Source organism: Seriola dumerili, unplaced genomic scaffold (genome assembly GCF_002260705.1).
Source record: "Seriola dumerili isolate Sdu_G_001 unplaced genomic scaffold, Sdu_1.0 BDQW01000432.1, whole genome shotgun sequence".
Classification (NCBI taxonomy): domain Eukaryota; kingdom Metazoa; phylum Chordata; class Actinopteri; order Carangiformes; family Carangidae; genus Seriola; species Seriola dumerili.
In genome coordinates, this window is record NW_019174687.1 from 5,843,249 (window position 1) to 5,870,891 (window position 27,643).

General features: G+C 40.8%; 1 protein-coding gene across 2 annotated transcripts in view; it reads left to right on the top strand.

Annotated features, from left to right (window-relative positions):
• LOC111233949 (neuropilin-1a-like) overlaps positions 1-27,643 on the top strand; it is an 84,151-nt gene that overhangs the window by 19,061 nt on the left and 37,447 nt on the right. For both annotated transcript variants that reach the window (XM_022761880.1, XM_022761881.1), the window contains exons 3-6: positions 4,793-4,974; positions 13,016-13,243; positions 17,449-17,619; positions 23,738-23,904. In XM_022761880.1, coding sequence (XP_022617601.1) covers positions 4,793-4,974; positions 13,016-13,243; positions 17,449-17,619; positions 23,738-23,904 — 748 coding nt within the window. The remainder of the gene's footprint in view (positions 1-4,792; positions 4,975-13,015; positions 13,244-17,448; positions 17,620-23,737; positions 23,905-27,643) is intronic.

Here is a 27,643-nt window from a genome sequence, read left to right on the forward strand (position 1 = left end):
AGAATTACTGCATGTTTGACAGTGTGGAAACTTAACTAGTGTTTTGATAATGGCTAAGTGTGTTTGTTATTCTTAATTTGATATTCACATTTTCAGAGGATGATGTTGCAGTAACGTGCATGTTGATATTAGTTAAGTAAATGACTCGCAGTGTGTTAGTATACAGCACGACGAATAGACAGTCAGAGGACTGAGCTTAAACTGTCTCTAATTCTTTATAGGTTTGTGCTCTCACACTGTTTTGATTTTGAATTTGTATTGATCATTTATGCAGTTTTAATTGTTGTGTGTTTGCTATCTGCACCTTTTCCTATATGATTGTGTCAGATTCTGCTTCATTGATTATTGATCAGGCCTCTCTCATCTAATTGCTGGTTTCTGGTGAAAGTAAAATCTCTTTTGCTGATGTAGTTGTTGTCTTGGTGGCCTATAGTGGTCAAAAAGAATGATACGATTCGATGCTATCTATGCTATATCTATCCTCTGTCATCTCTATCCTGTCTCCATTTCCACTATAAACTAATCTAACAAAGGCAAAATGCCAAGAAATATCTTTAAAAAATTCTTAACATATTAAGAAATGAAGTTTACCTGGACTAAGTCTTTTCTTTGAAGGCATTCAGAGGCTTTCTGGTCAATACACGTATAAAAATTACCAAGGTAAATCCATAGAAATACTCCATATACATTTCTGTGCTAAGTGACATACTGCAGCTATGTCTGTCTAGCTGTTCGACCATATGTAAGACCGAAACCTTTAAATGTCTGATGTCTGCAGGAGATTTAGAGGAGAAACAAATTTCCCATGTCAAACCGACGAAGAGACTCTTTGAAAACCACCACCTAACAAGCTTTCTGTCTGAACGTTAATGCTGTTAGCCATGAGGAAAATCATCAGTCAACAGTTGAATTCCTTCAGTCTGAGACAAGCTGACCGTCTGGCAGAGCCTCAGTCCAAACCTGCAGCTGAAGTTTCTGTGGGAAACGTTTATAGGTTTTTTTGTTTTTTTTGTCTTTTCTGGTTCAGCTGTAGCAAATACATTAAACTGAGCATGGTTAATTATCTGGCTCAGTCAGGACGCCTGCTTCTTAAATCTGTATTTGTAGTGAAGGGTCTCATTAGACATACATTCCACACATTCTTACCTGAGAGCTTCTGCTGCTGACCAGCAGGCTGAAGGAATATCGTGATACTCTACCCAACCTCCTTAGGGAAACTCTCTGTTCTCTTGTCTGAAAGGTCAGAGGTCAGTCTCGGCTTCAGAACAGAGACCCCAAAGTTGGTATGGATTTTCTGTCTTGCTCAAGGACACAATCAGCTGATGTGTCCAGGTTCCCGGCTCTTCCACTCCACCCTTTGCAGCTTTCGATACTCACCAGGCAAAGTTGTTTACCCAGCTGGCAAAAAGAGGAAGAAGCTTCTTAGCTTGTTATATCGTATTACAAGTTCTGAATAATATGCATTATTTGTATAGCACTTATCAAAACAGTTACAAAGTGCTTTTAGACAGTACAGCAATAATAAGAGACAAATGTCTCAACAGTAAAAATGTCAGATGTGAAAATCAGGATTAAAAAAAGGCCAACAAAACACTTAAAACCAGTGATATGAAAACTGTGAAAACTGTTTTATGAGTGATGTTGGATGTTGCTGTAGAGTCTTGATGTCTGAGGCATCACAGACTATATCGAGTTCATTTCCACTGTGTTTTTCCCATCCTCACAGTCAGAGGGGAAATCTGAAGCCGATGGTCGCCTCAGATTATCTGTTGGGGATCTCCACAGTCTGATCTGAGCCGCCCTGATAACATCAAACACGTCTGATATGTGCGACCTTGTTTACAGAGTGCCGAGCAAGTTGTGTTGTGTGGAGGGAACACAGACCACCAACAAACAGAGTTTACAGAGAAGTGGGTCGAGTCTGCTACTTGGATTAGTTTTTCATTGGAAAGCTCCAGGCCACAGTGACGCTACAGAACTCAGCATGCTACGTATGTGGACTGTTTAACGTATGTACTCACTTATCGTGAAGTTTCACCCACTGGAATTAATTTGTGATAAAAGGTTGAAATGTACTTCTTGTTGTGACCATCTTCCTTCGTCAGCTGCTACTTCACATTTATTTCCTACATTTCCCCACTTAGTTTTAACAAGCCCTGGATATCGACCCTGAACTTGAAGCACTCAGCTGTGGTGCATTATGCTTGAGAAAAAAGCAAGTGTTTTATATAAAAGACATCTTTTTGTTCCTGCATTGAATTCTGGTCTATTGAGGCTATCGTCAGAGGAAGAAATGGTCTCTATGTCTCTCAGCTCTTCTTGTGTGATTGTTGATCATCAATATATACGGCAGACTTTGTATGTTGATTTTTGGCTTAGAGGGACTGACTCCAAAATATATTACCTTCTGATTTTACTTTTAAAATACTTAACATCAACCTCTGCAGCAGCTGCTAGAAATAACTGAATGTCACATTTACACTTAACGGCCAGAGCAAATGATAAAATGCACCTAGAAATTCAAGATCCACCATCTGTAGCAGTTCAGTGCAGTTCCAAAACCGAAAGCTGAGACTCCAGGAGTTGCACGATTAATCTCAGGGGTCACAACATTATGTACAAGACAGTAAAGAGTAAGAAAAAAAAACCCACTGGTTTACTAAACATTGTCAGGTTGAGGCGGCTGTGCTGGAGCTCCACAGTCAACTGTCAACTGTCGTTTCCAAGATCAAGAATTAACTTTGACTCATCAAGTCTTTGTTTTATTCTTGTTTATTTTGTCTCTTCTAATAACTATTAAAATAAAACAATCTGACAAGGGAACATTACTCTTTGAGTGAACTGGTGAAAGCTCATACATATGTTCAACCTGTCACGAGTAGATATTACATGGATATAACGGGTAATGGGTCATAAAGGTTTGGAAGCTTTGATCTAGTGTGAAACGCAGAACCGAGAGACAGTTTAACAACCTGTCGGGCGTTTTGCTTTTCTCTTCGCTAAAGCCTGCTTCCCTCTGGGATCTGCGGTCTGGGACCTTTGTTCTGAAGTCACCTTGCATCTCAGCATGTTTCCTCACACGCACATAACGTGTGAAGCCTCCACGGACTCAGTGATTCAATCAGATCCAGTGCGGTGCAGAGAGTGGAGGACACAAGAGAACAGCTACTTCTGAGTTACTCGTGCACTTACAAAATGCACTTAGACTCACGTAAGCACACTACAGGATAACACATTAACAGTGCATCCAAGTACAGTATCGGTACGCGATCCATATTTACAGAAGTCACATACAAACATGTACAAAGCCTACAGTACTGAGCACACTCACACAAACACACACTTGAGATGTCGTGAAGCGGCCGGTGGGAGGACAGAGGGGTGTCGCCTGGTAAAGGATGAGGTGCTGCAGCGGTGGTGGGAGGTCCACACGGACAGCGGAGACTGATGAAGACTTTCAGTGCGCTCAGTGGGATCCACACGGGCTCCCAGTGCTTCACACTGCCATGTGTTCGTATGTCTGTTATCACCGCCCCACTCTCCCTCTCTCTCCGTGCCTTTGTCAGCGCGAGAAAGAGGAGCCTCCGTCCAATCCAATCCCAATCACACACACTGGAGACAGGGCTGATACTGTGAAGAAAATACAGGGTCTGGAGACTGGAGAAACATTAGATATATAAACTCATTTTGAGATTAAATGCACCTTACATCACGGTGCCTCACAAGCTATCTGTGACATGTTGAGATAATCACTATAAATATTGATCTTTTCACCAGGCAAAGGCAGATAGACAAGCAGCTGTTGCCAATAATGTTTCTATACAGCTGCTATATCTGGAGATTTTTTTTTTCACTGTGAAATGCTCAGATTTGCTGCTGCAACATGAAAATCTTCCATAATTCATTTGAGACAGCTGCCGTGACTCACAGTCCCACACCTGCAGCAGCTTTAAGGAAGAGAAGACAAAACATGGCAGACAAACCCAGTCAGCTGACCAGATCGGTATTTTGGGGAAACGCCTCAGTTCAGTCAGTAGTATCAAAGCAAAACATGTTTGAGAAAAGCAGATATTACACCCTTTGTTGTGGTTTTACAGTCTCTTTTTATTTACACTAACAACATGCACAGGTTTTACATCCAAGAATAGATTTGAACAGTTATTTAAAAACCTCCCTGCTGCCATATTTACAGTAGATGTTCAAAGACGATCACAGGTTTTGTTAATTTAGTTTGCACTAAGGAATCAAAGCACTGCAGCTTGTACAGCCATCAAGCTGAGGGACTTGCAAGAAGCCAGTTTAAAAAGGACTTGTCAGTACTGATGCACCAGCTGTGAGATATCCTGACTTATTATCTTTGCTCAAGCTCCAAGTTGTTTATCCTACATTTCCCATAGTGCAACTTGATCGTCCCTTTCATCAGAGTCTCCATGTTCCTAATTTGTAACGCTGGCTTTCTGTTAAAACATCTGTAGTCTTGTAATTTGAGTTTCCCATGTAAAACTAATGGAATACCTGTTTTAAATTGTGTTACCACTAATCAACTGTTGATAGCCTAGAGGAGCTTTTTGGGCAGATAAATTAGGCTCAGACACAACAATTACTGAAGCATATGTTGAGCAGCTGTGAGCATTCGAGCAAAGAGTCTGTAATAAAACATTGTAGAGGGAACAAACAGCAGCGCTCAGTAATCCACCGGGACAGGTTCATGTAGAAATCAATTATGAGCTCAAATTCATCTCAGCACTAAGGTACCGAAACCTAAACCTGTGTCTCCTCTCCCCTCCTCCAGGTACGACTATGTGGAGGTTTACAACGGCGGGGACGAACTTTCGCCCATGTTGGGAAAGTTTTGCGGGAAGATCGCACCGTCCCCGATCATCTCCAGCGGCGGCCAGCTCCTCATCAAGTTCGTCTCCGACTACGAGACCCACGGGGCGGGCTTCTCTGTTCGCTATGAGGTCTTCAAGACAGGTGCGCAGTGGTCCATTGGTTTCATTATACAACTGCTGAAATGTCCTTGTTGTAGCTGCCGGTGTTGGACAGCAGCATCAGCTAAAAGCTTAAAGAGGAGCAGCAGCCGAGCTGCAGTTGCTCTGCTGTTTTCCATACACTCCACTGAATGTGATGAATCGCCTCATGGAAAACAGCCAATTTAAATTCAATTGTAGTGAAGCCGAGTTTCTACATGACTCTGGTTTGTTCTGTAGCTCTTGGATCAGTGTCATACATCACCTTTCTACACCCGATGAAAAATAATCTGCAATAAATACTTTTTTATGCCATTTACTGTACACTGTATCTCAGGAGAGGCGGTTGAAGGGCAGCAGGGAATAGTAATGGATGTAAAGAATATAAAATTTTTGCTATACCTCTACTCGGATTTCATTCAGCCTGTGTCTTACTGTTTCATCCCTCGTTCTTATGATTAATAATTATAATTGCTGAGATCTGGGAACATGGCAACATGGCTAAAAAGGAGTCAGGCAGAGCACGAAACATGAGCTGCGGACTACTTGGCCTTGAGTGTTTCTGAAATAAAGGAATTTGTGGTTTGTGGATTTTATGTGAGGTTTACCTCCGCTCATAAATGGAAAGGAAACTCAGCAGGTGGAGAATTATGTTAAGTTTTCATCATCACAGGAAGGTATGATGAAATTTAATCATGCTGGTGCTGACAGCATCATCGCCTTTGCAATAACAACGTGGTGAGAACTGCATCAAAAATCATGCTATGAGCCAAATGGCCAAATGTATTGGAGAGAGAAAACTGAAAACAAAAACAAACATTAAAATTCTTATCTGTTATTCTAATTGTCCAACTGCTCGTGTTTCATGCTTAGTTTGTCTTAATTAGAGCATTATCATTCTCTGCAATTACTTTAGTAGGTTCATTGTCACCATAACTGAGTAATTATATAAAATGTTTTTTGTTTTTTTTTTAAAAAAGAGACAAGTTGATCCTTTAAACTGAAAGAATTTCTTGGTTTTATGTTGAAACTAGCACCCAGTGCCCTAAAGTAACTTTTCAGAGATTACAACAGGCTTAGAAATGTTTCTAAATTCAGGTCCCACTGTTGTCCAAGGTTATCCAAACCACCCGAGCTGAACCTCTGGTACACTGACCTTTAAGCTGCAGGCCAAATAAACTCATAGACCCAGAATTCCATTAGAGCAACAGCGATTCCCAGCTGGGGCAGGATGCTAGCAGGACAGACTTACATAAACACTGCCTGTCAAGGAAGGAGCCTTGCTCCTGTGTCCTACATTTGTATTTGCTCTTCCCTCTTGGGTCTACTTGAGTAGCCGCCAAAAGGGCAATTCTCCTGTGATCACTTCAATTTCTACCGATAGGGAACCCAAGATAAATCAGATAAAAAGGGAACATGCGTTTACATGAGATTCCTCTTTTTTTTTTTCTTTTTCTTTTTTTTTTTCTTTTTTTTTTTTGGTTGCACCCCTGAGAGCAATAACCATTCACAGAATCACAGCATCCAGAAATAACAATCCCCAGGTGGAGTCATGTTGAAGAGTCCTGTTTTGTGCAATGAAAAATGGATAGGCGAGTGCTCTTTTGTACTTAAATGAGGAGTGAAGCAATAATACGAGCAGAGTTAGGGGCCCAATTCACACTGGAGCTCCTCCGGGCTCTGCGCTCTCTGTACTCATCGCTGTCTCTTCTCTAAACTACAAAGTACGGCCCCACTTCTGATACCAAAACTTTAAAGTCTGCTTGTATCAACTTTAATTTCAGGGTGCGAAGTGGAGCCGTGACTGATGAATGACAGGATGTTATTAGAAAGTCAGTGTAATAAATCTTTAAAGTAGGTCAGCAAAGTATCAGCTTAAAAGGAACACTGCTCCTGAACATTTTTCATTTAAGGTTTTTTTTTTTTTTTTTTTTTTATAAAGATGTAGCTTCCAGAAAGATCTCTGATGATTTATATTTGAGCTTTGATCTTTAATAAAATGATATGATTGGGATTCACAGACTGTGGAAGTGTCAGGGTCACCTTGCCATTTACTTTTAGAAAATGTATAACTTTATATCATTTTTAGCTGTAATAGACACCTGTGATGGTGGTGAAAGTGAATTTGAGGCTGGCGACTTTTTAGGATCTAATAAAACTACAATAGATTGTCAATTAAAAAGTAATTGTGAGGTATTTAATGTAATTTAAAGGGTATCTTCTAAAGCATATGTTAGCATTTACCTCAAGTGTAGTGGTATGTAGTCTAATATATAAAAACCTCGACCAATAACCCAATAAACTAATAAAATGATCAGCAAGGCTGGAGATGGCAAGTAAGAAAATGTTTGAACCACCTCCCTTCAGAGTTCATTCTTGGACTGGAAACAGTGGTTGAGGGGGGAAAAGATCACCACAAGGTCCATTTATAAGCTGTTCTTCACATTATTTTCCTCATCAGAGTCTTCATTGAATTAGCTGTTCAGATTTCTGTTTGATTGCATTTTGTTTGTTTTTTTTGCCCAGAAATTAACTTCTAATCTAAGTTTTTACTGAACAAATTCAATCTGCTGATGAGGATCATGTGGTGTGTTCAAAAGCTCCAGAACAGCTACTGTACAGCTACAGCAAATCTGCTCCAACTCAGTCACCGCTCCGACTTTCTTGTATCAATGCAGTTGGTGGATGAATGAAGGAAGTGTGTTTTGTTTGTATTACCGGGTGTGCTGGTCTGAAGCTGCAGGGTACAAGTGATGTAGTAGATGTCAGGACTGTGAGTCTCTACACGCTGCTGCTGCTGCTGCTGCTGCTGCTGTTGTCCCTGCGTGTGTTTGTCACAGCAACTGTTTTCCTGTTGTTGTTGTTGTTGTTGTTGTTGTTGTTGTTGTTGTTGAGCACGTCTGGCCGCTGTCTCCTCTCTGCCAGCTACTGTTCAGCTGCAGGACAGACGCCTCAGAGCAAAGTGGGAATTTTCTAATTGTGTACGTGTATGAGTGTGTGTGTTTGTGGTTATCAGCCTTTTGTGAGTTTACATTCTATAGATTATCTTTGCACATGTCTCTTTTACGTCTTGTTTGTTTGTTTTGTGTTGCTATATGCCTATATCCGTCTTTGCGATTCAGTGTGTGTGTGTGTGTGTGTGTGCGCAACAGACAGGTGCATGGGACCCCAGGCTCATTTAGCTAATGGGCTGTTTGTCCTTGGAGGCAACAGGGGTGACCTGCAGATGAGATGGATGCTCTGGCATAGAAGAGGGGCTCTGAAACTAGGACAGCATGTGTGTGTATCAGTGTGTGTGTGTGTGCATGCGTGCGCGCACATGTGTGTGTGTGTGTTGGCCTGAATATGGGTCCTCTACCCTCTAACAAGTTAAAAACAGCACTTGTAGTCACTCAGGTAATCCCTCTGCCATGTTGCTGCCTTCCTTCTTGCCACATTTAAAATCCATTACAGTCAGAGCAGCATATTGAAACTCGCTGCTAAATGGAGCCGTGGCTCTGGTTACAAACAGGCTTTACACTCCATTGAGACCTCCCTCTTTGTCTCTGTGGTACTGTTTCTCTCCTCGTCTCTCTTTTTTTGCAACTGATAGTAAAATAATAAACCCTGGAATATCAGAGCAAAACAAGCAAACAAAAACTATTCAATGTCTGATCACATTTAACAAACAAATAAAACACAAATGTTTTTTATATAAAAATGATGACGATGGTGAGATTAAAAAACCCATAGGCCTATGGGATTAGAAATACTTCACATTAAAGGAGCTCGGTGTAGGTTTTGCTAATACTACATAGCCAACATTAGCATTAACAGCTGTATATTCACCAGTCTTGCCAAGAGCTTCTTCAGGGCAGACCAGACGCTACAGTGACTCGGTATCGGAAAGTCACGAGACAGCGTGAATGGGCCGCAGCTAGCTGGTTAGGATGTTGTTGCCTAAACCTAATGGAGCCTCAACCATAGAGGCAGAAAATGCTCCTATGAGTTCTTTTTGGAGAAAAATTATGAGTTAATGAACTTAGCAGTCTGCCTGATTTGACATGTGTCCCTGCGCACATTCTTTTATCTTTATGTATCTGTCCTTAGCTTTATCCCTTGTTCTTCCACGTCTGTCGACACACCACCACAAAAAGCAGCGACCCTTGTTCAAAAGACAAGCTCAGTTTGGCCTTCAGGATGGCGCTTTGCAGTGGTGGGTAGATCTCAGTACTAATGAGCGTTTGGCTGTCTCTCCATATCCGTACCCATCATCACAACTCCACCCTCTGCTGACCACAGAATACACATCATCTATAAATGATAGCCAAGCGAGGCCTCTTCAGTGACCTGGAACTATATTTGCCCTAGCGCTCTCGTTTTATTGCAGGTTTTCAAAGCAGAAACACATGTCTCAGCGGTTCAGTCAACGGGGGGTGGAGTGGGTAGGGGGTGGATGGCAGAGGGGTTTCTACGCCGACTTCAAGCCGCAGATGATTGAAAGTGAAAGAAACAAAAAGATGGATGGCCAGAGGATTAGCCAGTGAGAGATGGGAGCAATGTACCGTGTTGTTTGAGGAAAGTACACACTCATGTTGGTGACATAACAAAATAACAGTTTCACTTTAGCATACAGTCTTTGCAACCTCTTTATACACACACACACACACACACACACACACACACAAACACATGTGTACATCAATGATCAAAGGCTCAAACACACTCTCAGTTAGGGCACACGGATTTCTTGGCTCTTTTGAAAGTTTTTTGGGCAGTTGTGTCTTTTTGAGACTTTTAAACTGAAAAAATTCACTTGAGGCACAATTAGTCAGACACTCAGTTTGAATCTCCAAGTTTAGTTTAGTCTCTGACTCTTTGCTTTAGTGGAAGGAGTGAAAAAGATTTGGTTCTTTCCTTCACCAAGGAGCTGATGTTTGGTTTGTACAGATGAAATTAAACTGGACTGTTCAGTCATGAGTTTCTCAACTTATTTGAATGAAACAGAGCCTGGTTGGAGGTTTCCAGTCTCTGGATGTTTTCTAGTTTATTACATTGTTTGTTTTGTCTTTTGTTACTTCAGTGGTTTGTGTGGACTCGGCATTTTTCCCCACTTTCTAAATGTTTAGTTGTTTGTCTTCAGATCAAAGGCTGCTCTGTTGCTGATATCCACTATGTACTGAAATGAATCAGCTGGAGACAGGGTCAGAAAATGACCTATGGTAGCCAGTGAGGGTCACTTCTCATATTAATACATGAAAATGAAAATTATGTCTGCATTGATTTTTATTTTCTAGGAATTATATGAACATTAATTTCTGACCTTGACAGACATAGAATAGATTTCTCAACCCAGATTTAAGCAACCCAGCTGTACATTTCTCTCTCTTTCTCTCTCTCACACACACACACACACACACACACACACACACACACACACACACACACACACACACACACACACACATACACACATACACTGGAAAGTGTGCCAGCTGAGCATCGAAGCCTGCCGCATCCCTCGCCGCTCATCCTTCCATGTCATTCATCACGTCGCCCTTTTAATGACACCACCTGTGTCAACAGCAAGGGGTCCACTGGAGTGTGTGTGTCTCTTTGTGTTTCTCTGTGTGTGTGTGTGCGTGTGGATTCTTGTTTACAGGCATGTTCAGATAGCATGCAGGTCACATCTGGCCTAGCAAGACACACACACACACACACACACACACACACACACACACACGCTGATGGTGCCTCCGAGGGATGCTTGACCCTCGTCTACGCCTCGTGTCGTCTTCCTCCAATAGAGATCAGTCACCGTCTCGTAGCCTCGATCATGTCACTTTACCACAAGCGAGGTGCGAACAGCCACCGGGGCCGACTGATGGGAGTCCACGCTAGGATTTTTCATGAGTATTGACAGTGTGGATGTGACTGTGGAGAGAACAGCTTGCGTTCTAAGGACGACCATGTCATAACAGCTGCCCAGATAACCAACTGCCCTGTTTGTACTTTTATCACGTGTTGTTTTTGCTTATTTGTTTTCAAGCTTTGTGTGTTGACAAGGTTTTATTTCTACGATCTAAAGGAGCGTTTGATGCTTACATGGAGTTATCTGGTTTTTATGCATCCATAGTAGGCGGGCCTACTTTCTTCTTGCAGGCACTGTTATCTGCAGCTGCATTTGTAAAGAAACAAACTGTTCAGTTTCTTTTGCACAATCTCTCTGCATCTGTGTAACATCACAGGCAAAGTCCCTCTATGCCAACATGGTCTCAACAGGTCACTCTACCCTCACATGCTGTATGGTGATCCTGCCACGGGGGGCATTCTTCAACAAAGTCTTCTTGTATTTTATTCTAGTATCGTACAATAAAATGAAAGAAATGGAAATGAAAGTTGGAAATTGTAACTTCCTCTAAAAAAACACAGAACATACAGTACTTTATTAGAAATGTGTCAGAAGTCTATGAATGGATACAAAAATGATGCATCACAACCTGATTTAAAAGAAAAGTTATACATGAAGTGCTGCCTGTACCTTTACAATACAACTCTGCCTATTCACCACAGGATTATGCTCTGTTAACAATCTGACAGAATTACATCACAATACAACACAACATGAATGGCTGAATATAAAATCACATCACAGCTGATGGTTTCAGCACTGACGGTGTTGTGTGCAAATGCATGAATGAAAGTTGGATAAATTAAACGTCTTTGTCAGGGAGGTGTAAAATATTAGCAGACAATGTTAGGGTGGATTTTTTTTTTTTTTTTTTTTTTGAAAAAGTAAAACATATTCCTGTATTTCTCAATCAGGGTTACACAAAGATGCATGATCAAAAGTGATTATTTGTACTGTACAAACCAAAAATATATATCAAAGATATATATCAAAGAGGAGCAAGAAAAAAAATCAGAACATCATGCCTCAGAGCAGAAATAGGTCTTATAGATGAGATTGAAGCAGATGTGGTCGACTGATTATGTGGGGTAGCATGTGTGTGCATTTGGATGTGTCTAATGAGCTAATGGGTTTGTTTTTGTTTGTCTGTGAGTGTATCTGTGTGTGTATTGCTGTTTGTTGACCACGATCAGTCCCTGTAAACAGCCTCTCAGTGTCTGGGACAGTCAATAAATACCAGTTAAACCCTCCCCACCCCCCACCCCCAGTCCACAACCCACCCCACCCCACACACAACACAGACACAACACAGACACAACTGGCTCCAACAGGGGAGAGAACCAATCACAGCAGAGCTCGTCTGATTGGAGGGAGATGACATAAGTTTTGTCAATAAAACAAAGGGTGTGTTTTCCATCTTAACAAGACATGGAGCCTGGTGTTTCTCAGAGACTGAGCTCAAATTTGACTTGATATAAATCAGCTGTTGTTAGTTTGTTTTTGCAGTTTTGTTAATCTAGCAACAATTATTGTTGATCTAGTAAGTGATGTTCTTATTTCTCGACTGTTACTGTTATGTCTTCGGAAAAAGTCAGTTTTCCCGTCTAATATGGGCTATTTTTTCAATGAATCTCATCATTGTTTTAGACAATATCTGATCTAAAGTTTTAAAAAAGACTAAGAATTCAGAGCTGTAAAAGTGTTTTGGGCTGCCAGAGCACCCAGAAGCGTTCAGTTCATGTGTTCATTCCATAATATTTTCATTGTTTTTTGCAAAAGGACAGAAAAAGGTCAAAAATATATAAAAAATGGACTGGATAGCAAACATTATCAACCCAAACAGACACAAAAGTTTCTGAGGATGACTTTTTGCAGCTATGAATAGCTAAAGGCTTTTATTTTGTATCAGCAACCTTGAAATCTTTGCTGGGAAATGCTTGTTTCCACTTTTAAAGTATCATAGAAGTCTCACTTTGTAATAACATAAAAAGACATGTTAAAGGGAAGTCGTATTCAAAGTGACAGTTATGTTAAGAACAGGTTATGACCCCTCACCACCCTCTAACCCCTGATAGTTCACACCTCTGTCCAAGAGAGAGTTAGTCACTCTGTCCAAACACATCTTGACACTCAGCTGTATCTCCTTCCCTCACAGGTCCAGAATGTTCCAGAAACTTCACGGCTCCCCGGGGCATCATCAAGACGCCGGGCTTCCCCGAGAAGTACCCCAACAACCTGGACTGCACATTCATGATCTTCGCCCCCAAGATGTCGGAGATCGTGGTGGAGTTCGACAGCTTCGACATGGAGCCCGACACCACGCCACCGCCAGGCGCCCTCTGCCGATACGACTGGCTGGAGATCTGGGACGGCTTCCCTGCAGGTGAGGAGAGGATTTGCATCAGGTTCAGATCAAAGAGGAATGGTTAATATGATGCTATAAATTTGAGATTGTTCATTTTCACTGATTAACAGACTTAAGCGTCCACAAGCATGATTTAAATTTTGTAAGCATCATATGAACCTTCAAGGCTGTTTTCACCTTGACAACCTGTCCCAGAAATAAATTCTTATAGAGAGATACAGACATGCGGAGGTGAAGGGAAGGATGAGGGAGGAGAACAAAGGATGAATGATGCGAATGCGGGGTGGAGGCGAAGCAGAGACAAAAAATAAGTTGATGAAGATGAGAGGAAGGGAGAAGGATAGCTGTGTGATTTCTGTCTTATCACATCGCTGAAGTACCAAGTCTTGTATTTCAATTTCTGATTGGCTCTGATGGGCTGATTTCTACACTTCTACAGATCAATGTGATTGTGTGACTGAGTCGTTTTCCTATTGACCACACGTTTTATCAGTCACTTCTCTCCCCCGCAGAGAATGTAAGAAATGGTTCTTGTAGAACCTTTAGATCCTTTAAAAAGGCTTTGAAAGAGTTTGAATTTCAAAATAAAACTCAAGCTAACTAAGCACATCAGTTCTGTCATAATAATTCAGAAAAGTTTCCTGTCCTACCAAACCAAAACATGCTGATTTTCGCCAAAAGAAATCTCAGTCAGTGAGAAGTTGGTGAATTCGAAGATGAATTTAAATGACAAGTTGTTATTTTTTTCACAATTTAACAGATGAGCCTCATTGTTTCTCCCCAAAAGATGAACTATGTTCAACTGTTTTCACCTTGTGCTCCCAAGCGAAAAAACCTTGCCATGGTACAACAAAAAACGAAATTTCCATTCTTCCATTGAAATGACTTGTTTAGTTTGTTTTGCTTGAGTTACACATTTCTATTTGAATGAGCACTAAGACACCACAAATGATGAGATGCATAAAAAATACAGCTGATTGCACATTAACACAGTAGATTTGGGGGGAGAAGACTGATGCCATTCTCAAGATAAATATGAATCTACTGCCAGCAACCAGTTAGCTTAGCATAAAGACTGGAAAGTAGCATCTCCAAAGCTCAATAGGAGGTGAATAAGGACATTTCACAAAATGTTGAACTGTTTCTTTAGCATCCAGAAACTTACAGCAGGTACTAATCACTAATGGCTGAGCTGATGCTCAGTTGTACTCAAGTATGCAGGATATACTGAAAGAGACCAAGCTAGTGAAAGAGAGACTCGTTGTTCCTTTACCAACCGCACTCTGAAAATCAGCTCTCTGCACATGAATGACGAAGACGCAACCTGCTCTACCCTCTGTTCACACTCCTCGCCTCATTTGGACCGCCTTTCACAGCTTCCATTGTCGTCTAATTAGCCGTACAGTGCGCAGATAATGGTGAGAGCTACATACCTCGGACAGGCCTGACTAGGCTGCCAGGATGTCCACAATACTCGCTGCTGTGCCCAAAGCTTTGCCTGATCATTGCCAGAGGAGGGGACTGGCATGGGAATATGAGGGACACAAAGACTGGCACAGGTAGACAGACAGTGACATACACTTTAAAGCCGTGCCAGCATACATAACATGCCAGGGCTTTTCCTGTCAAATGATCTGTGTGTGTATCCGTGTGCACTCAGGTGTGTCTGTTTGCATGAACATTGATGCATGTACTGCGTCGGCGTGTGATGCTATAGAGCCTGTGTATCCCTGTGTTTGCTGAGTGAACGTGTGTATCGGTGCAGATAACAAAGCGTCTCTGTAGCAGGGTGAAGACCTGAATGTAGTCTCTAAACCCCATCAGACACTTTCGCAATGTTAACACTAACATCAAACATTCCCATCATGCACTGCTGTTTTCTTTGAGTAATTTGCATCAGTTCTGCAAAAAAAAAAGATCATAAATATCATAATTGGAGAGTTGTTAATTCTGCAGAACATATTTTGTCACTTTGACAAAAACATACTTATCACAAGGGCCACATCTGATGTCGGAAAAATACAACATCTCAGCCTTCAGGGCCACCGTACATATTGCCTGTTGCCGGTTGTAGCAAAAACACACATAGCATCATAGCGTAACCAGATAAGGCAAAAAAAATTCAAAGTATAATCCGTCACAGATTGTCGACTACCTGCTTAAAACTGTAACTGATAAACATAATCCACCAGATTACTGAAGCTCGGCATTCCACTGCTGTCGCTTCGTGTTACTTTTTTGATTATTTGCCTCAAAAGCCGAAGGAAAAATTGGAGAAGTGTCTTTTTTTTCTTTTTTCTTTTTTCTTTTTTTTTATGATATTTATAATTTCATTCTGGGCTGAACACTCCCTCCTTCAGTCCTCGAGAGGCTGCAGATACAGTATCTCTACGAAACAGGAGGCACCACAAGCCTGGCATTGTTTCTCTCCGATAAGAACAGGATGAAATGGGCAGCAAACTGTGGGCAGGCGGGGACATCAGCAGCGCTCAGTGTTTAGACACGAGACAGTCTGTCGCTGTGTGCTGCATGTAAGAAAATCACGTTGTTACAGGAGATTTTAGCCCCAGTTTGTGCCTCTCATGTTTAATCATCACATTGAGTCACCATGCTCAGCATCTCTTTTCCTGAAAGATAAATCCCCAGAAATCTTATGCAGAAACCCAGACGGCTGCTTGATTAGCTTAACTTTTAATGATGTGAATCAGAATTTAACACTGTTATTGTTATTGGGTATATTTACCTAAATCAATGTTATTTTCCATAATTTGTCATCCAGATAAATGAAGGATATATGTCATTTGAGGTTATTTTTTGAAGACTGGTGAACTTTGGAAATGGGTTAAAATGTCTTTGGTTTGTTAATTATTTTTTGGTAGCATTTTGTTTTATTTTAGGGGCCCATCATTTCCAAGCGAATTCAACTGATGCACTTACAGTTAATGAATTCCAGTTATTTACCTGCATAAATCAATGAAAACAGGTAAACTATGCATTCAAAAATATTAAATTTGTCTGCAAGCAAGCATGAGATTCAAGAAATGGAAACAAAGTTCCCTATTATGACAAACTACATCATCCTCTACAGGAGATTTCCTAGAAATTGATTAAGAAATGACTTGTGTCACTGTGTTTGTTCATCCAGATGGATATAAAAGTCTTTGAGGATGTTTTGAATTAAACTCAGGGGTTTATCTTTCTTAAAATTGCATGATTAGTTGATACATGACAGGCAAAAACTGATAGCAAATGTTTCACTGACTTGTCGACTTGTTTCTTTAGCCACAGGGTACAGAGAGCCACAATTTACTGACTTAATATTAACATCAAGTAAAACAGGGAATTCTTCCAATTTAATACGCTGAATTTAAATGACCATTAGTGATTCTTTTTGAATCATGAAAATGGCTTTTTTCATCTCTCTGCCATACTTCATTTCTCTCACAAAAATGTGTCCAATCATGTGAGGACTAATCTTTCCATTTTCAAAAAGCAGAATTATACCATGGCTTTAATTAGATGACAGTAATTCTGCCACATTAAATATAGAGTTCAAATCTTAATTTAACTACCTGGATTCAATGTTGTGAATGTGGTAACTAACAGGATGATAAAACACACAGATTTGACACAATACCCTGCACTGTCTCGAGATAAAAGGACTACTCTTTGCTGTTCCTGATATGATTATATATAGACCGTTTATATATAGTGTTTGGATAATAAGTGCCAATACAGTATAGGGTGGAAATGAGAGTTTCTGCTAGCTGTTATGTTACCATTTTTCCTATCTCAAGGGCACAACTTCACTTATGCGAGGTGAGAGATTGGAGCTGACTGGGGATCAGCTGCTCACTGTGACTGTCTGATACAGTTTGATCAGGACAGGTTAAAGTTTTGGGCATTTAATCTAAATGTGACGTTTTTAGACTTGAGTTCTGTGTAGAAGGGATGTGACACATTAAAAACACAAGTCTCAAACTCGTGTGTTTTTGATTTCAGTCACGAAGCGTTTCCCAGGACAGTGAGGGCAGGGAAGGACAAAGTGAATAATACAAGCACTCTGCAGTTGATGAGTGAGGAAGCTGACATTCTCCTTTTTCTTCATCTCCCCTGTTTCATCTCTCATTCCCTTTGTCTCTCTATCACCCCTATTCCCTTTTCTCATCCTCCCTTCTTCTCACTTCATCTCTCCTTCACCCCTTCTCCCCCCCTTCCCTCAGTGGGTCCTCACATTGGCAGATACTGTGGCCAGACTTCCCCGGGCCGAGTGATCTCCTACACCGGCATCCTGTCCATGACCATCACCACTGACAACGCCATCGCCAGAGAGGGATTCTCTGCCAACTACACCATCCGTGAGAGGAGCCTCCCCCCGGGACACGAAGATGAGGGTGAGCAGCTGGATTAGTGATGAGAAAGGAAGGCGGTGGGGGGTGTTGTGTGATGTGGAGGGTACAGATGTCATCTGGCATTAGGAAGGACCAGGGTTCATTTCCTGGGTATGTTTGTGTTGTATATTATAAAGATGCTACTACAGCTCATAAAAATTGCCTCATCTATCGCTGATTACTCAGTGGAGTGGTTGAATTAGTGGTTTATCAGTTCACTCAGCTTCAACCCAAGTGTCCTTGAGCAAGACGCTGAATCCCTACCAGCTCGAACAGAGTTGGTCTATATGTGATCTTTGACTCCTGACCTCCATGTTGGAAGTAGAGCAAGCAGAAAGAGAATCAACCTTCATATTAACAAGATGCAACAAAGAAAAAATGTGACTTCTTCTGGATTTAGAGAATTTTCCACTGCTATGATCCCATATTGTTCTTGCATATATTCCAACCCTGTCTCCTATAAATTACCTTTATTTACAACATATTTGCACCAGCAATATGGTTTGAAGGAAACATGTTACAAATTTACAATTTACAATTTACAATTTACAAATTAACGCAATGAATTCACAGAGAACGTGTTTGTTTTCTGCCACAATATCACATCGTGCAGCACAATATTCACTCACAGTGACTGCAGCATTGTTAAACCTTTTTGTGTAGGAACTCACAGCAGCTGGCTAATGTTTGGGAAAGATTGTGATATGGTTTAATAGAGAAAAAGTTACAGTGACCTCAGACACAACATATTTATTAACGTTTTTATTAACGATTCAATAACTTTAATCAAAGCATTTTATTGCCTAAACCACAGACCAGAGTCAGGATGCATAGCAGCCCAGTCTCTGGTGTGAAAGTTGTTCGCCAGCCATCCTCTCCAAACACCTCCTGGCCACTTAGCTGCTGTTAATACATTTAACGCTTCATTCATTCAAAAAATACATCACCTCTGAGCATAATCCAGCCAGCGATTATGTTTCCTACAAAATGGATTTGCAGTCGCAGTTTAGTTGTATGGAAACGTAATTTCTAGGGGACATGGTTGGAACTCGCACAGGATGAAAGCAGCTGTAGGAATCATTTGCAGCTACTGTTTGATTCAAGTCTGCTTGAACTTGAAATATCAGATTCAGGATCTGAATTTAACTACACAATGGTGTAAATGTAATCTTATCTCATGGCTCAAACTGAATTTAAAATGTGATTTGGTTCTGGTAAATACAGCTTGTAGTTTCATCAGTCTAACCTACCTCAAACTCTTATCTCCTCCTTTTGAACGATGTATCTGGCTGATATTATCACCAGATGAAGCATTTCTCATTGTTGCTTTTAGGTCTAGTTCTTTTAAATATTGCGTTTACGTTCTCGTCCACGTGTTCTTTAACATTCTTTAAAGCAGTTCGTCTGCATTAGTTGACTGTATGACCTTGTTTGAAGGCCTGTAGAGATTTAAGTTATGTTGGTTCGTATGGTTCTTGCACTCTGGTGACCTCTTCCCCACTCACTCCAGTTTAGGAATGTGAGTGTGTACAGAGGTGAGTTTACCTAAGGTCCCGTGGTGATTTACATGGGCACTTGGGGAGAAATGAACATAAAATTCTACATTTCACTGCTCTAAATTGATATTTAAAGACTTAAAATCAGTTACTGTGTATTTATTTGGTGTCTGGGTCAGTGTTGTCCTTTATCTGAAGAGTCACATGTCTCAGCTGCACACACTGGTCAGTGAAGCTGTTTAATTCTTTCTTTTCCTTTGTTTGATATGGAAAAAGAATTATTGAGTTACCGCAATAAATACTATATCTACTAGACAACGTAAACTGGCTTTCAGTACTGTCAGACCATACACAAAATAGGCATAAGAAATATCCAATATTGACAAAACAATCTCAAGTCACTGGCCATGTAGTAGATTTTCTTGAGCTTTTGATCGTATCAAATGCAACTTCGTACAATAGCACGGCCAGTTTTCTTGTCAGTTCTCATATAATTTCCATTTTTTACACATACACATGAAGGTATTTGAATTTTCAAAAAACATCCAAATAAATCAGAAACAAAACCACTGACCAAATCCTTCCGTACATCATTGCAGGGCAAGAGCAGCATATTGTAAAGCTTTTTTTAATTTGTATATTACATTCAACACAATGCACCATTCAATGACTATACAACACACTCTATCAGGAACAGGCTCTGAAGTCTCATATGTATGTAGACAATTCACCAGAGGGGTCAAAGTCATTATCTTCACTTTTTTTCATTTCTCTTGTTTGTTTCTGCCACGGGCAAGATGTGGGTGTTGTTGGGTTGTGTGAGTGTGTGGGTGCGTGTGTGTGTGTGTGTGTGTGTTATGTCTGATATTGATGTTGAGTGTTCATGACAATGTGATAATACATGGATGTAGTCTACATGTATCAAACATGTCTGCATGCACTGTGGTATGTCTGAGGGATAAATCTGACCCTCTAGTGTTAGCTGGGATGGCTGAGAGCTGCAGTGGTGTTAGACAAAGCTCTAATTATCTTAGCTTAAGTAACACACACACAAACACGCACACACAGACAGACAGAGACAATTACTCTTGCCTTCAGACCCCCAGCTAAGCTCAACAGATTGAATTAAAGCCTCTTGACAACCAAATCACATTGTCTTTTGTCCAATTTTTTACAACCGCTCTGATGCTATAAACCACCAATTCCCAACCAGGGCTACTTGTACCCAATGGGGGTACCTCAGCAGTTGCCAGGGGGTACGTGGAAAGATTTTAAAGAAGCTAAACTAATTTGGAAAAAAAGAATCATGAAAGAAATCATGTTGTGCAAAAAGTCCACATATCCCACAAAGTCAGCAGTGCTAAAGCTAGCTAGCTGCAGAGAGTAGCTAGCAGAGAAGTCTAAACAGTTCTCTAAAAGTACAAATCATGAATAAACAGTTCAGATAGTTAAAGTAATGATTGAACAGTTTAAATAGTTAGCTAAAAGTAATAGGTTGATGGCTGAAGCAGAGAGCTATGGAGCATGGTTACATGGTTACAATATCCAGCTTCTGCTGCTGCGAGTTTGCCAGCAAATGCAAATGTGACCAAACCAACATAAACATGAACTCAGTTATTGCTTTATAATAGTGTTTTTTTAAAGACCAGCCAATTCAGTGAACACATTTGGAACATGACGGGTGGTGCCATTGAAAGCGTTGGTACTTGCGGGGGTGCGTCTGACAAAAACGGTTGGGAACGACTGCAGTAAAAATTTATCTTCTATTTACACTGATGTTTACACCAATGTTGTGCCTTCAGCCTCTTAAATTTTTCAGCAAGAGCTTCCATTCAAGCACCATCTCTGCTAACAGCCACAGGGGAATCAAACTCTGATATCCTGCAGTGAATTTACGGTTTTCTCTCACTCCGTCTTGCCATCACCATCAGAAACGGCCTCCAGCTGGGCCTTTGATCAGCTGAACCACCGGTGCGGGCGTCAGTTTTATGTCCTGTCTTTCCTTTTTGGATGGAGAAGTAGAGGGATGGGGTTTAAGTTTGTCCCTCGTGCCTGCTGTGAGCGGGACATTGAGGTCGTGTCATGAATAAAAATAAGAAAAGAGCAAAAGAGAAGCTTGTGGAGGTGGGAGCTGAGGCAAAAGGAAAAACAAAAAATTTGAAGCTTTTTAGGAATAAACTGATGCATCAGCTGAATCATACCAGTGTTTTCTACTCTCTCATTGTCTACCTGCAGTTTCAAAGCATGTTCTGGCTTGAATCCACTGCAGAGAAAACTTCTGAATTGTAAGATTTTGGCCTGAAAATTGTCAAGTTAACAAAACTCGAGGATGAGCACAAACTCCAGCTTTCTGTAGCCTGTTTGGTGATGTTGCAAGTAGACTTTCTCCCTAATTTATTTGTGGAAATCGGAATGATGTAACTATGTTTGTGTCAGTCTGGCAGACCCTGTGTCTCCAGACAGCCCTCCCACACACACACACACACACACACACACACACACACACACACACACACACACACACACAAACACACGTTTCCTTTTGTGCCCCCTCCCTCTTCCTTCTCCTGGCTCCCCTGCTGTTACAGAGTGGACACTGCCTCCTCAGAGATAGACATGTACTTTGAGTTTATCCAAATACTGTTTTTGAAAGTGTTTCGTAAGGACAAGGGATTGTGCAGTTTCCTCAATCCACAGAGCAGAGCACCATCCTTCAGATAAACATTATTACCAAAATTAGAGCTTCACACTACATTAGCTGCGAAATGTGCCTGTGTGGGTTTGTGTCTATTTATATGTGTTTGTGCATGAGAAGCCTACATATATATATATAACAGCTATTTTCATTATTGTTTCATATGCAGATTATTTCCTTTTAGTCAGTAAAAAATTGTATTTACAATTTCCCAGAGCTCATGTTGACATGTTCAATTTGCTTTTATCTTTTCAACGGTTTAAAAAAAACAAAACTATTTACTGTCACCAATGACAGAGAGAAGTAGCAAATCCTCTCATTTGAGAAGTTTAAACCAGAGAATATTTGGCATTTTCTGCTTGAAAAACAACTGAAACAATAAAACCGCTATCAAATTAGTTGCAAATTTTCTGTTGATCGACTTATCAATTCATCAACTAATTACTGCAGCTGTAATACACAGTTAAAAATCATGGTGTATGCTGAAAGGATTACTAGTAGATGATTATTGTTTAGATGGTCAACAGAAAATTAATTAATGACAATTGTGTTTTCTCGTCGCTAAATGTGAGGATTTTATATCATAAAAGTGAAAAAAACAGAAACTGGTCATAGTTTTACAGCAAACGAGTGTTGGTCAAAGGAAAAAAATCAATATTAAGACAACGCTCTGGGCTCCGAGAGGCTCTGATTGGCATTTTTCAGTACTTTTTGACATTTCATCATTGAAATAATTCATCAAATGAATGAAAAAACAGACTGACAGATTAATCGATACTGAAGAAAATCATTAGTTGCAGACGTATATATCAGTGCTGTTTGAGAAAAGCCATCAGATAGCTGTGAGTTTCACAAGTTAAAAGTCATTCTTGATTGGAGTTTTAGCAGTTTTAGCTATATATTTTTTATTATTTTCATTCTGTACACATTGGATTTGAACCAAAAACAATGAGGTTTTAAAGAGCTTCAGCTTTAAGAGTGTTTGAGGGCCTTTACTATAACACAAGCCAATCCAGGGTTTTTCTGTTATTTTAAGCGTTCAATTAAAATTCATTAACAAATCTGCAGTTTGTGGTGGGTTCCAGCCCCAAATGTCTGTATGTAGGGTAAGTGTGTAACTGTATGAATAACTACAGATGCATGAGTTTGGGCTTTTGTGCTGTGAGTGGCGACCGAACTCTGAACTTTAACGTAAAGCGAGCGTCACTAAACACAGAGGCTATTTCAAGTGACCCCTGTGTCTGACTGGCCAGCAGGGAGCAGGGACACACACTTTACAATGTCTGGGTGACACTCTAATCACACTGCTCACTTGTTTTTTTCTGCCTTAGCCAGAGACGAAATGAGCTCTTTTCCTACACAGATTTATGACTTTAACTTGAGGTGTTTCCTTTAGAATCCGGGCTCTGAGCTGAATGATAAATTCCGCCATTAGCAGCAAAAATGAGGGGAGCAAAATTCAGTTCACCCAGCTAACTATCTGTGAAATAGCCTTTTTAAACTCATATTAAAGGGGCGGTTAGTATGATTGTGATAACAAAAAAATTTCCCCTTGTGACCCGACCATAATTCATGTGCAGTGGAATGATGTTTAGGTACAAAAACGCACACAGACCACCACAGTCTATAATACGATGACATATCTTTATCATATCTACTAAACGACGACAGTTATGGTTAGGAAATTGATCCAACTGGGTTCCTTGTGGGGATGACGACATCTGAACAGTTAATTGTGTCATGCCATTAACTATGACAGAAATCCATTTGGGAGATCAATTGATTCAAATGATTTTATTATTGCTTAAAAAGAAATTTTACACATTAGCTTGGCAACATTTTACTCCACATCACTGGGTATCGGTCATAACTTTGAGCTTCAATGTCGCATTTGAAGTCTTGCTAATTAGCTTTTTTCTGTCTTTGGCAGATTTTGCTTGTATGGAGCCACTGGGCATGGAGTCAGGGGAAATTTCTTCAGAGCAGATCAGCGCCTCCTCCCAGTACAACTCCAACTGGTCCCCTGAACGCTCTCGCCTCAACTACCAGGAGAACGGCTGGACGCCCTCAGATGACACCGTCAGGGAGTGGATACAGGTCAGTGAAGTTTCTTTCATTCCTCTGTTTGTTTACATCCAGCTGCAGAGCATTTACAAAGCTGCTTTAGGTGGTTGAAATAAAGGCTACAAATGAGAATGAATGCACAGATATATACAGTATGATAAAGTGATTAAGGTGTTCAAGCACCAGAACATATCTACGATCGTGCCACTTACTGTGGAGAATTCTTGAAGTCATCTGGAAAAAAGAAATTATGTCACATTGGCCCTCATTTTAGAGTCTGCTCTCAAAATCTGCGTATGCTCATTCACTCATGGAGAAACTGTTCCTCTTTTTGAACTTGACTGTACCACTGAGATCTTGTTCACAACTGGTCGGAATATTGTTCACTCATTTGTACCACTGCTCCACACGTTATAGGGATGCAGAATGGAAAAAAAAATAAGCCAATATACATTATTTATTGGATCCTGCCTCTTCAGCACAGTTGACATTTCTCATCGTCATTGTGAAATCTGACATAGCAACCTGCAGTCACTAAATGTGGAAATAGAGCAGCCCAGTGTTTCATTTCTTGAAACATATTCATTATATTTTCCAGTTTGAGGCTGAGCTTTGAGCTCCTGAGTCTTGTTTGGCTCCGTCCACATATCAGAGACAGTGCAAATTACTGCCTCTGTTTCAGCCTGCAACCAAAGCCAGCATGTTATACACTGTTTATTAATACTGTGCAGCTTTCTCCAGAATGGTTCAGAGGATTTAAACTGGTGTGAACAACACCATATACCATATAAGCTCAAGTGGCAGCAAATTATTGCACTATGACGCCTATAAATAGCCCATGAGGTTCTGTTGTCACCCTTAGAGATTGCAAAGCTAAGTAGGGAGAAACAAAGTCTTCAACACGTCTTCAAGATAAATGCAACGTCTTTGACATGGACAGTCAAACCACAGCCTGACTGATGCTTAGATTGAGCTGTTTTTTCCTGTGCTCTCGAACACCACTGAAGAAGAGTGTAGTCCATCATGTTTGGTTAAAATCACAGGAACTAGAATCTGATTTGTTTTGATTCCTCTTGGCACCAAATTATCAGACCTGACGGGATGAAAGGTCACCAAAACATTAGATACTTAATAGTCCTGGCTCACATACAGTTGGGCTTTGTGAACTCCAAGCAACAAGCACACATGTTTTCCTAATCTGATTTGAACCAAAGAAAACTGGTTCTAAGTGAGATGTCCTGCACCCCACCACCACTCAAGATAGTCTCTGTGATAAGGTGCGGCTGAGGTCCAGGACTGTCCCATTGTTCAAGACAGGAACTCATAGAGGAAGACTCACAATGCCCCTTGCAGTAAGAGCAGGCCCTCACTTCCTTCCTGTGGGGGTTACAGCAGGAAGCAGACGGAGAGACCGCCTTAGTGCTGGATTAGTACTAGTAGCTCTCTATTGTCTGTCTGGGGACGTCTTGTAGCTACTGGGCCACAGCTGAGTCCTCTGGGATATCATGATATGACAGCATTTTAATAGAGGTTAATGGCTTTATATATGGAGAGAGCCTAAATTTACATGAAGGTCATTCAATATTTAGAATTCATGCTCTTTCCGTTATTTTAAATTAATATCAAAACCATCCTCACTTTTAAAATTAAAAAATGGTCATGGAATTACAAAGAGATCATCTTGATACTTTCCTACTAACTCAGAGGGATGATAAACTAGCGCTACCAATACATATGTGCAGTAGTCAATACATTTTCAATTCGATTTGACCCTTTTTCCAAATGCTATAGACAAGCAGAGTCAGAGAGCTCTGTGGGTAGAGTCCAGATAACATGAATAGAGTCTTTCAAACTGACCTTATTGCTCTTCTTTGTTGTAAAATTTATTTCTATTGTATATTTACTGTTTACCTTAACCAACAGAGATAGAGACAAAATATTAGATTGATCTATCAACAGTTTTATGAGAGGTACGGTTAGAGAAAAAATGTTTGATTCTTTTATATACATGTAACTTTAAGTCAAGTAAAGACAACTAGTTTAGATTTAATGCTGTAGCTCTCATCTACCTTATATAATCCTACAAGCAGGACTTCAGTAGGTCTAGACCCTCAGGGGCCCTGAAGGCCTCAGGTTCACAGGTTCACTGCCCCAGGAGTGGCAGTTAGTACACAGTAATGTTAGTAATAACTGGTAGCACTGGTTTGTTTTTGGGCCTCTGGGCAAAAGCAGAGCGCACTGTACCTGGTGGATACTTGAATACAACAGGATACATACACAATGCGCAGACAGTGGGTGGAACCAGGGGCGTCCATCAGTTTGTTTATACAAGTAGTGTGTATGTAGTCCTGTTTATTTGCATTGTTTTAATAGTCCTCTATTCAGTCAGAGGTTAATGTTATTGACCAAGTTCAGGTCAGGGGAACCAGCTCTGCATTTCTTCATTTATAAGGGTCTTAACAGTGTATTTTTAGTATATTGCTCAATAACTATCTTGAGCAGTGTATGTAACCTACCATCTTTTGGTTCCACAGCATGTTTTGGCTCCACTACAAGAAATCACCCTTGATAATGCAGGACCTTTCATAAGTGTTGTTTCAGATGACATCATGCTTTAGTTGTGCAATTTATCAAATGATTACAGACCAACTGACACACACACAGTGAGAGTGGGACTTTGAGGGCCCTTGGACAGCCGGAGTCCTGAGGCAGTTGCCTGCTTTGCATGCTGGGTAACACAGGCATGCTTTTTAATACTCTTACTGGCAGTTTACAGAAAGCAAACATACTGAGCTAACCATAGCACAAGCAGTAATTTACCTGCCTCCTTGACATGCTCCACCCCACCGTCATGTCACCAAACTCCCCTCTGTGCAGATACAGAGCAGAAGCTGTCAGATTTTCTTGGTTTTGCTTGTTTTGAGCCCCGAGGAGAAAAAAAACCTACCAAATCTTTGGACTTTTTCCACTTTCCACATTTGATCACAGCAACCACCACAATTACAGTAAAAGCAAGAGCCTGCTCATTTCTCATAATATAGAAAAAATGGAGACGTAAAACACCTGGTGCAGTTTGCTGAGCGTGGATGTGCCTTGTCAGCAGCATCGTGCCAGTGCTTCCCTGCACACAGCTTCTGCTGCCGGCCTCTGACCGGCTCCAGTGTTTTCCATCAGGACACGCCGACTGTAGATACTAATGGAGGTGACAGCGCTCCTCCTTCAGATCACCAATCATGAGATTTGCACCAGCGACCTCTCAGTCACACGCTCTCCCTCTCTCTCTCTCTCTCTCTCTCCTCCAGCCCGAGGCTAGGCGCTGCGGTGTCCAGTTTGGTGTGTGAGGACAGATTTCTGTATGTGTGTGTGCTCTTCTCCTGCTCAACGAAAGCTTTGTTTTCAGTCCCTCTTGAAGAAACGGCAGAACATCCCCCTGCCACAGTGATTTATAGTCTCAGAACCGGTGCTGTTGCTCACCCTCAGACTCTGTGAGGCCTTTGAGTTATGACTGGTGGTTTTTGTGAGGAGAATATTCCATTTTATTTGATTAAGTGTGGTGCGTGGCCAACTCTGCACAGCATGGTGTGCCTTACGGCTTTCCATTCATCTTACTTGAGAAGAAAATTATGACTTAGTTAATTCTTGCATGCCTGCCTCCTCCACTGCAAACACCTCTATTATTCATTTAAAGGCATTTATATTTTATTGATACTATTTTCAGGTTACTATTCGTAATGTTGTCAGGGTGGTGTTACCCAGTGGCAATTTGGATGGC